General features: G+C 40.8%; 1 protein-coding gene across 10 annotated transcripts in view; it reads left to right on the top strand.

The window, feature by feature from the left end:
* The first annotated feature begins 674 nt into the window (after window positions 1-674).
* DYNC2LI1 (dynein cytoplasmic 2 light intermediate chain 1) overlaps window positions 675-11,469 on the top strand; it is a 73,489-nt gene continuing 62,694 nt past the window's right edge. For 5 of the 10 annotated variants that reach the window (XM_078349433.1, XM_035272673.3, XM_035272674.3 and 2 more), the window contains exons 1-2: window positions 675-786; window positions 3,101-3,218. Coding sequence is in view for 4 of the 10 variants with exons in the window: in XM_035272673.3 (XP_035128564.1) it covers window positions 779-786; window positions 3,101-3,218 (126 nt within the window). In the remaining 6 variants the exon portion in view is untranslated. Of the gene's footprint in view, window positions 974-2,248; window positions 2,364-3,100; window positions 3,219-11,469 lie in introns of all 10 variants that reach the window. The other 5 variants (XM_035272678.3, XM_035272676.3, XM_078349432.1 and 2 more) reach the window with 4 other exon arrangements.

The following is an 11,469-nucleotide window of genomic DNA, read 5'->3' as shown; positions in this document are numbered from 1 at the left end:
GGTAATGATCTTTTCTTACTTATCTCCTTATTCCTTATTCTGTGTAGCATAGGGCCTTGCATATAGTAATAATTCAATGTTTGTTATTTATTTGGACACTTCTGAAGATCTATAAAGAGATAACAAAGTTCCAAAACAAAATGATCTACATTTATAAGGTAAATGAAGTATGTAGGAGATGCATTTGCTTCATTAATTTATTAATAAATACATAATGTGTTATTGAATAAAACTTGAAACAACTAAACATCAGGAAAATTGGAAAATATTAAAATTACATGCCTTATTTTAAATTTTAAAGTCTGGATATTCTTTGCTTCTGGTAAATTACTGGAAAACAGCTCAAGAGATTGTTACCCTCTATTCCTAAATCATGGCGATTAGGAAGAAAAAAGTAAAAGACGAGAGAGAGCAGAGACCCCTGGCGTATAGCTGACGGCAAAAAATTTTTTTAAATAAAAGAACACCTCCAGCCCAGAAACAATTGCTTTTAGATTCCGGGTTTGGAACCCCTTATCACCTCGTTCTAAGAGGTAACAAAGGATTATAAACTTGGGATCTAAAAGCAATCCTAATGCTTGAGGCTGAGTGTGAGATGGAAAAGGACTCCTGAAAACTACATTTCCCATGATGCTCCTTTCCTCACGCAACTGCGGCCGCGACGTCGCTCCCATGGCAACCCAGAAGGCCTCACTCCCGGACTACTTGCAGAACTCAACGCCTGCTTCCAGGTTGGGCCCAACTCCGAGCCCGTGACGTTTGCGGCAACCGGGCCACGATGCCCAGGTATTCCCTGCGAGGGAGAAGCTGCTGAGAATATTCCTGGGGAGCGGAAACCCAGGCAGGACCAGCTGGTAGAAGATTGTGGGGGTGGTCTGCTTGCACTCGGGTCTGCATAGTTTCGGACCCAGGAACCAGCCTCGAGCATAAAGATTCTGCCGCAAACAGGAAAGAAAATACCCTAGGTAGAAATGTAAGAGATTTGTAAAGATTAGCAACTGCACCCTTCAGTGATTGAATAAAAGTTTCTTGCGGGCCAGAGACTGCCCCCGGAGAAGTGATGAGCTAGACCATAAAGCCTTCTCTGCCCGGGGGCCTCGCCTCCTGATGCGGGATTCGGAGTAGTAAGTGAGGGAAAGCTTGAAAGGCACTATGGAAAGTACAGCATCACACTTAACGGAGGAAATGGGAGAGGGTTTGTAAACTATTTTCTAGCTCTTCAATTCGTGATGGTCATTTCAATTACCTGTTCTCAAGATAGTCCTAAACCGTCTCTCGCCAGTTTATAAACATGTCGGGGAGAGGGGTCAGGGAGTGAGTGCATGACAGAGCGGGATAAATCTTTTTCTGCCCTTGGCATAGTGTGGAAAATTGCTAGTTATAAAGGTATGGTTATAGTTAGGTGACATGCCTGACTCCAGCACCTCCATGTCCTCTCTGCTGAGTATTTGGAAAGCAGATCCTCACATTCTGAAAGAATGTTGTGTAAATGAGGAACAAAGAGGCCCAAACTGAGTACTGAAGGCTCACCTGTGAAATAAATGCATGAATTTTAATGCAGACATTTAAGGACTCCTGTTTTGGCCCTTTTTCTTTATTCTTGGTTCTTGAATAGTAACAATTATAAGCCCTCAATAATTTGTGTAATTGTATAGGTTACAATTTTATTTTAACAATTATGACAATCCTATAAAGCTGGTATTCTTTTTTATTGGCATTTTAGCGATAGGGAAACAATTCAGCCTGGGCAGTAGCACAGAGGATTGCATATATTAGGTGCTCAATAAATATTTGTTTAATTAATAAAGGGATGTAGGATTTAGGTAATTTGCCCGACTTTACAATACATAGAAAGTAGCAGAATCAGTCTAGGACCTATCAGGTCTTGCCCATAGTTAGTTTTGAGTTCAATATTCCATTTTCACTTAAGCTTTAGTTTATATATATGATTTTATTGTATAAAATTATATATCTATGTAAAGAAATGAATGAAAGGATGGTTTTCAAAATGTCTGTGATTTTAGGTTTTTTTTCCTTTATTTATACCTTTTGTTTGTTTTGAGACAAGGCCTTACTCTATCACCCAGGCTGGAGTGCAGTGATGTGATCATGCTCACTGCAGCCTCGACCTCTGGGGCCCAGATGATCCTCCTGCCTCAGCCTCCCTAGTAGCTGGGACTACAAGTGCATGTAACCACACCCAACTAACTTCTTTCCTTCTTTTCTTTTCTTTCTTTTCTTTCTACAGAGTCTCACTCTGTTACCCAGGCAGTAGTGCAGTGGCACAATCTTGGCTCACTGCAACCTTATCCCAGGTTCAAGTGATTCTCATGCCTCAGCCTCCTGGGTAGCTGGAGTTACAGGTGTGTGCCACCACGCCTGGCTAATTTTTTAGTAGAGATGGGGTTTTACCATGTTGGCCAGTCTGGTCTCAAACTTCTGACCTCAAGTGATCCACCCACCTTTGGGAGACCAAGGTGGGTGGATCACTTGATCCTATAATCCCTCTGGGATTACAGGCCTGAGCCACTGCGTCCAGCCTCAGCGAATTTTTAAATTATTATTTGTAGAGATTGGGTTTAAGTTGATATCAAGTGATCCTCCTACCTCAGCCTCCCATATACTTTTATATTTTAAAAAAGTTTTTAGCTAAAACATTTTAAAAAAAAAGAAACGTTTCAGAGAGCAAAGATTATTTGATACACCAATTTTGTACTTTCCCCATCTTCCTAGGTGACCTAAGTGTTTGTGGTTTTCAAGATGTACATTCCCAAAAGTCATTGTACCTTCATGTGTGTCTGAGAAGCCAACATACTCAGCTATGAACATTAGGGGAAGCCCCAAATAAGACAACCTCACATCCTGGTGATAAAGGCTCTGCTTATCAATTTCAGTATTCTTCAAAGAACTAGTTCAAAGCAACAAAAGAAAAACAAAATCATAGAATGACTAATCCTCAGATGTTTTACCAAATTGTTGTTCCTTAGAAAATAATGTTCATTTATGTCATAGATTTTACTGAACTAAATTCTCTCTGAGCTTGAAATAAATATTTGAAAATTCTTTTTCTCTGAATTTTTATTTTCTGCCTCTCATGTAGTGAAACTCTCTGGGAAATTGCAAAAGCTGAAGTGGAAAAAAAAGGAATTAATGGAAGTGAAGGTGATGGAGTAGAATTTGGAGAAAAATCTGTTTTCTTCATTGGCAGTAAAAATGCGGTAATGCTTTCTTTTTTCAATCGTGATGATTTAACAACCATTGGTAAAATATCTTTTAACACTTTGATTACTATATAGATACTTTAACACTTTAACCAGATGACCAATCTGGTTTAGCGTGAATTGGAAAGTGCTTATTAATCTAGGAAAAACTATAATATAAATAAAATTTTATAAAAATAGATTTAAACTATTTTTTTCATGATTTGAAAATATTCAGGTCTTCTACCACCATTGAGTATAAAAGCTAGGATTCATTTAAATATCCAAGTCAGTCTCTGAATCAGTAAGTCGCTATCTTAACAATTCTATATTTCAGATTGTTACTTTACTTTTAGAAATCTCATTAAAGAAATAATTGAACTGTGTCAAGGATATTTGTTAAAGAATTATTCACTGTTTTGAAAAATGTGGGAAAAGACAGCAGCAGTTCCATTGGACCACTGACTGGTAGGAAGAGACCCCTCCGCACTTGCTGTCAGTTTCTGTTTTACTTAGCCAAGCATATGCAAAAGGTTTGGAAATGACCATACAGAGCAGGAACACATACACCATGTCTTCGTGTAACTTTGCCTGGCCCACAAAGTTCCTGCCAGGAAGGCAAAATGGCTGGTGACACAAGAAGGTCAAGGCTTGCCAGATACAGGATGCTGAAATTCATACAGTGCCATAGCTCATTTCTGTGTGGGGTTCAAACTCCTGTTCAATTTCTGTGCTCCATGTTTCCACATAAGGGCACTGACAAATATGAAGCTTTCAGAAACTAAACTCTGCATCAGCAAGGCTACATGTTCACTGGGCATTGTCAGTGCCCAGGCAGCCTGAACACCCGTCTTGTCTCCAGATGAGTCCCAGAAGGCCCTCCCTACACAAATGGACACCCTCCACTGGGGAGCTGTATACAACATACAGATTACATTTATTAGGAGAAATACCTATACAACCATGAAAAAATTTTTTAGTGATGTAAGAGTGTAATCTCAATTTAAAAATCAGGACACAAATGTCATACATAATATAATCCCAAGTATACAAATATGTAAATAAAATATTCTAATAAAAATTAGAAATATGGATAGTAAAATTTTAATCACTTAATGGTTTTTATTTTGTTTTTAATTTATTTTCCAGTTTTCTTTTTTTAATTTTTATTTTTTATTGCATTGTAGGTTTTGGGGCACATGTGCAGAACATGCAATACAGTTGCATAGGTACACACATGGCAGTGTGTTTTGTTTGCTTTATCCCCTTCACCCACATTTGGCATTTCTCCCCAGGCTATCCCTCCCCACCTCCCCCTCCCACTGGCCCTCCCCTTTTCCCCCGCAATAGACCCCAGTGTTTAGTACTCCCCTCTTTGTGTCCATGTGTTCTCATTTTTCATCACCCGCCTATGAGTGAGAATATGTGGTGTTTCATTTTCTGTTCTTGTGTCAGTATGCTGAGAATGATGTTCTCCAGATTCATCCATGTCCCTACAAACAACACGAACTCATCATTTCTGATTGCTGCATAATATTCCGTGGTGTATATGTGCCACATTTTCCCAATCCAGTCTATCATCAATGGGCATTTGGGTTGATTCCAGGTCTTTGCTATTGTAAACAGTGCTGCAATGAACATTCGTGTGCATGTGTCCTTATAGTAGAACGATTTATAGTCCTTTGGATATATACCCAGTAATGGGATTGCTGGGTCAAATGGAATTTCTATTTCTATAGCCTTGAGGAATTGCCACACTGTCTTCCACAATGGTTAGACTAATTTACACTCCCACCAACAGTGTAAAAGTGTTCCTTTTTCTCCACATCCTCTCCAGCATCTGTTGTCTCCAGATTTTTTAATGATCGCCGTTCTAACTGGCATGAGATGGTATCTCAATGTGGTTTTGATTTGCATCTCTCTGATGACCTGTGACGATGAGCATTTTTTCATATGATTGTTGGCCTCATATATGTCTTCTTTCGTAAAGTGTCTGTTCATATCCTTTGCCCATTTTTGAATGGGCTTGTTTGTTTTTTTTCCTGTAAATCTGTTTGAGTTCTTTGTAAATTCTGGATATCAGCCCTTTGTCAGATGGGTAAACTGCAAAAATTTTTTCCCATTATGTTGGTTGCCGATTCACACTAGAGACCGTTTCTTTTGCCGTGCAGAAGCTGTGGAGTTTCATTAGGTCCCATTTGTCTATTTTGGCTTTTGTTGCCGATGCTTTTGGTGTTTTGTTCATGAAGTCCTTGCCTACTCCTATGTCCTGGATGGTTTTGCCTAGATTTCCTTCTAGGGTTTTTATGGTGCCAGGTCTTATGTTTAAGTCTTTAATCCATCTGGAGTTAATTTTAGTGTAAGGTGTCAGGAAGGGGTCCAGTTTCTGCTTTCTGCACATGGCTAGCCAGTTTTCCCAGCACCATTTGTTGAACAGGGAATCCTTTCCCCATTGCTTGTTTTTGTTGGGTTTATCAAAGATTGTATGGTTGTAGATATGTTGTGTTGCCTCTGATGCCTCTGTTCTGTTCCATTGGTCTATATCTCTGTTTTGGTACCAGTACCATGCTGTTTTGATTAAGTAGCCTTGTAGTATAGTTTGAAATCCGGTAGTGTGATGCCCCCTGCTGTGTTCTTTTTGCTTAGAATTGACTTGGCTATGCGGGCTCTCTTTCGGTTCCATATGAAGTTCATGGTGGTTTTTTCCAGTTCTGTGAAGAAAGTCAATGGTAGCTTGATGGGGATAGCGTTGATTCTGTAAATTACTTTGGGCAGTATAGCCATTTTTACGATATTAATTCTTCCTAACCATGAACATGGATTGTTTCTCCATCTGTTTGTGTCCTCTCTGATTTTGTTGAGCAGTGGTTTGTAGTTTTCCTTGAAGAGGTCCCTTACGTTCCTGTGAGTTGTATTCCAAGGTATTTTATTCTCTTTGTAGCAATTGTGAATGGCAGTACGTTCTTGATTTGGCTTTCTTTAAGTCTGTTATTGGTGTAGAGGAAGTTTTGTGATTTTTGCACATTGATTTTATATCCTGAGACTTTGCTGAAGTTGCTTATCAGTTTCAGGAGTTTTTGGGCTGAGGCGATGGGGTCTTCTAGGTATACTATCATGTCGTCTGCAAATAGAGATAATTTGGCTTCCACCTTTCCTATTTGAATACCCTTTATTTCTTTTTCTTGCCTGATTGCTGTGGCTAGAACTTCCAGAACTATATTGAATAGGAGTGGTGACAGAGGGCATCCTTGTCTAGTGCCGGATTTCAAAGGGAATGCTTCCAGTTTTTGCCCATTAAGTATGATATTCGCTGTGGGTTTGTCATAAATAGCTTTTATTACTTTGAGATACGTTCCATCGATACCGAGTTTATTGAGGGTTTTTAGCATAAAGGGCTGTTGAATTTTGTCAAATGCCTTCTCTGCATCAATTGAGATAATCATGTGGTTTTTGTTTTTGGTTCTGTTTATGTGGTGAATTACGTTTATAGACTTGCGTATGTTGAACCAGCCTTGCATCCCCGGGATGAATCCTACTTGATCATGATGAATAAGTTTTTTGATTTGCTGTTGCATTTGGCTTGCCAATATTTTATTGAAGATTTTTGCATCTATGTTCATCATGGATATTGGCCTGAAGTTTTCTTTTCTTGTTTGGTCTCTGCCGGGTTTTGGTATCAGGATGATATTGGTCTCATAGAATGATTTGGGAAGGATTCCTTCTTTTTGGATTATTTGGAATAGTTTCAGAAGGAATGGTACCAGCTCCTCTTTGTGTGTCTGGTAGAATTCGGCTGTGAACCCATCTGGACCTGGGCTTTTTTTGTGTGGTAGGCTCTTAATTGCTGCCTCGACTTCTGACCTTGTTATTGGTCTATTCATAGTTTCAGCTTCCTCCTGGTTTAGGCTTGGGAGGATACAGGAGTCCAGGAATTTATCCATTTCTTCCAGGTTTACTAGTTTATGTGCATAGAGTTGTTTGTAATATTCTCTGATGATGGTTTGAATTTCTGTGGAATCTGTGGTGATTTCCCCTTTATCATTTTTTATTGCATCTATTTGGTTGTTCTCTCTTTTCTTTTTAATCAATCTGGCTAGTGGTCTGTCTATTTTGTTGATCTTTTCAAAAAACCAGCTCTTGGATTTATTGATTTTTTGGAGGGTTTTTCGTGTCTCAATCTCCTTCAGTTCAGCTCTGATCTTAGTTATTTCTTGTCTTCTGCTGGGTTTAGAGTTTTTTGATCTTGCTCCTCTAGCTCTTTCAATTTTGACGATAGGGTGTCAATTTTGGATCTCTCCATTCTTCTCTTATGGGCACTTATTGCTATATACTTTCCTCTAGAGACTGCTTTAAATGTGTCCCAGAGATTCTGGCATGTTGTGTCTTCGTTCTCATTGGTTTCGAAGAACTTCTTTATTTCTGCCTTCATTTCATTGTTTATCCAGTCAACATTCAAGAGCCAGTTGTTCAGTTTCCATGAAGCTGTGTGGTTCTGGGTTGGTTTCTGAATTCTGAGTTCTAACTTGATTGCACTATGGTCTGAGAGGCTGTTTGTTATGATTTCAGTTGTTTTGCATTTGCTGAGCAGTGCTTTACTTCCAATTATGTGGTCAATTTTAGAGTAGGTGTGATGTGGTGCTGAGAAGAATGTATATTGTGTGGATTTGGGGTGGAGAGTTCTGTAAATGTCTATCAGGTTTGCTTGCTCCAGGTCTGAGTTCAAGCCCTGGATATCCTTGTTGATTTTCTGTCTGGTTGATCTGTCTAATATTGACAGTGGAGTGTTAAAGTCTCCCACTATTATTGTGTGGGAGTCTAATTCTCTTTGTAAGTCGTTAAGAACTTGCCTTATGTATCTGGGTGCTCCTGTATTGGGTCCATATATGTTTAGGATCGTTAGCTCTTCTTGTTATATGGATCCTTTTACCATTATGTAATGGCCTTCTTTGTCTCTTTTGATCTTTGTTGCTTTAAAGTCTATTTTATCGGAGATGAGAATTGCAACTCCTGCTTTCTTTTGCTCTCCATTTGCTTGGTAAATCTTCCTCCATCCCTTTATTTTGAGCCTTTGTGTATCCTTGCATGTGAGATGGGTTTCCTGGATAGAGCACACTGATGGGTTTTGGCTTTTTATCCAATTTGCCAGTCTGTGTCTTTTGATTGGTGCATTTAGTCCATTTACATTTAGGGTTAATATTGTTATGTATGAATTTGATACTGCCATTTTGATGCTTGCTGGCTGTTTTGCCCGTTAGTTGTTGTAGATTCTTCATTATGTTGATGCTCTTTAGCATTTAGTGTGATTTTGGAATGGCTGGTACTGGTTGTTCCTTTCTATGTGTAGTGCCTCTTTCAGGAGCTCTTGTAAAGCAGGCCTGGTGGTGCCAAAATCTCTGAGTACTTGCTTGTTCGCAAAGGATTTTATTTTTCCTTCACTTCTGAAGCTCAGTTTGGCTAGATATGAAATTCTGGGTTGAAAGTTCTTTTCTTTAAGAATGTTGATATTGGCCCCCACTCACTTCTGGCTTGTAGTGTTTCTGCCGAGAGATCTGCTGTGAGTCTGATGGGCTTCCCTTTGTGGGTGACCCGACCTTTCTCCCTGGCTGCCCTTAGTATTTTCTCCTTTATTTCAACCTTGTTGAATCTGATGATTATGTGCTTTGGGGTTGCTCTTCTTGTGGAATATCTTTGTGGTGTTCTCTGTATTTCCTGCAATTAAGTGTTGGCCTGTCTTGCTAGGTGGGGGAAATTTTCCTGGATAATGTCTTGAAAAGTATTTTCCAGCTTGGATTCATTCTCTTCGTCACATTCTGGTACACCTATCAAATGTAGGTTAGGTCTCTTCACATAGTCCCACATATCTTGGAGACTTTGTTCATTCTTTTTTGCGCTTTTTTCTCTGATCTTGGTTTCTCATTTTATTCCATTGAGTTGATCTTCGACTTCTGATATTCTTTATTATGCTTGGTCAGTTCAGCTATTGAAACTTGTGCATGCTTCGCAAAGTTCTCGTATTGTGTTTTTCAGCTCCTTTAATTCATTCATATTCCTCTCTAAGGTATCCATTCTTGTTATCATTTTCTCAAATCTTTTTTCAAGGTTCTTAGTTTCTTTGCATTGATTTAAAACATGTTCTTTTAGCTCACAAAAGTTTCTCATTATCCACCTTCTGAAGTCTAATTCCGTCATTTCGTCACAGTCATTCTCCGTCCAGCTTTGTTCCCTTGCTGTTGAGGAGTTTTGGTCCTTTCTAGGTGGCGAGGTGTTCTGGTTTCGGGTGTCGTCCTCCTTTTTGCGCTGGTTTCTTCCCATCTTTGTGGATTTATCCACCTGTCGTCTGTGTAGTTGCTGACTTTTCGATTGGGTCTCTGAGTGGACACCCAGATTGTTGATGATGAAGTATTTCTGTTACTTGGTTTTCCTTCTACCAGTCTAGCTCCTTCACTGTACGACTGCTGAGGTCCACTCCAGGCCCGGCTTGTCTGGGGTGCACCTATAGCAGCTGCGGAACAGCGAGGGATGCTACCAGTTTTTTTTTCTGCTATCTTTGTCCCAGAATGATGCCTGCCAAATGTTAGTCTTTTGGATATAGAGGGGTCAGGGAGCTGCTTGAGGAGACAGTCTGTACTTTGTAGGAGCTCAAGTGCTGAGCTGTGAGCTCTGTTGTTCATTCAGGGCTGTTAGGCTGCTATGTTTAATTCTGCTGCAACATAACTCATAAAAAAACCCTTTTTTTCTCAGATGCTCTGTCTGGGGGGGGGTTAGGGCTTTCCTTGTGAGTGTCCGCCTCGCTGTCCTGCCTAGCTAGGAGGCAGTCTAGTCACTATTTGCCTGCCGAGGCTCTGCCCTGCTGGTGTGAGGTTCGCCCTGTTGCTGCAGGGTCTGCCCTTCTGCTGCGGTCTCCACCCTGTTGCCATGGGCTACGCCCTGGCGGAGTCTTTCTATTGTACTGGGTTGCCTCGGCAACGGCAGGCTGCGTCAGCAATGGGCATGTACCTCAGTAGGGGCTGATTGCCTCGGTAATGGCGGACGCCCCTCCCCCACGGAGCTGTGCTTTAAGAAAACCTCACCGGGAGCGTTTGGAATCACCGTTTTGTTTGTCACACTGCGCTACCCCAAACGCTGTGTCCCTGGGATTTTCTGGACTGGCTCACTGTCCACGTCCCGTTCAGTCTCAAGTTCAGCCCTCTCAGGTCTCAGTTTGCCGGTTCAACAGGGCACCCATAACAGTGCGCTTTTGTATGGAGCGCTGTGGAGCACCTCTGCGCTCCGGCGCGGGCTGCAGCCGCACCGGCTGCCGGCTACACCAGCCAAGACCTCTGCCTGGCGTCCCACGTCTCTTTTATACCTGGGAATTTCCCCGTTCTGTGGGCAACTAAGATCCGTCTGGAAATGCGTCCCCAACTCACCCTCTCCGCACATCCAGCGAGAGCTTCAATCCTGGGTTGTTCTCACAGCGCCATCTTGAGTCCTCCAGCTATTTTCCAGTTTTCATATTGGCCTACTTTTTACAATTCAAACTTAATTTTTTAAATTAAATTATCATAGGTATCATTTATATTTTAAAATCTTTTTTTTATTTTTCTATTTTTTTTTGGATTTTAGGTTTTGGGGTACATGAGCAGAGCATGTAAGACATTGCGTAGGAACACACGTGGCAGTGTGCTTTTCTTTCCTTCTCCCCTTCACCCACATTTGGCATTTCTCCCCAGGCTATCCCTCCCCACCTCCCCCTCCCACTGGCCCTCCCCTTTTCCCCCCAATAGACCCCAGTGTTTAGTACTCCCCTTTCTGTGTCCATGTGGTCTCATTTTTCATCACCCACCTATGAGTGAGAATATGCGGTGTTTCATTTTCTGTTCTTGTGTCAGTTTGCTGAGGATGACATTCTCCAGATTCATCCATGTCCCTACAAACGACACAAACTCATCATTTCTGATTGCTGCATAATATTCCATGGTGTATATGTGCCACATTTTTCCAATCCAGTCTATTATCAATGGGCATTTTGGTTGATTCCAGGTCTTTGCTATTGTAAACAGTGCTGCAATGAACATTCGTGTACATGTGTCCTTATAGTAGAACGATTCATAGTCTTTTGGATATATACCCAGTAATGGGATTGCTGGGTCAAATGGAATTTCTATTTCTAAGGCCTTGAGGAATTGCCACACTGACTTCCACAATGGTTGAACTAATTTACACTCCCACCAACAGTGTAAAAGTGTTCCTTTTTCTCCACATCCTCTCCAGCATCTGTTGTCTCCAG

Source organism: Callithrix jacchus, chromosome 14 (genome assembly GCF_049354715.1).
Source record: "Callithrix jacchus isolate 240 chromosome 14, calJac240_pri, whole genome shotgun sequence".
Taxonomy (NCBI): domain Eukaryota; kingdom Metazoa; phylum Chordata; class Mammalia; order Primates; family Cebidae; genus Callithrix; species Callithrix jacchus.
The sequence above is the reverse complement of the archived record's forward strand: the minus strand, read 5'-3'. Positions and strand labels throughout refer to the sequence as shown.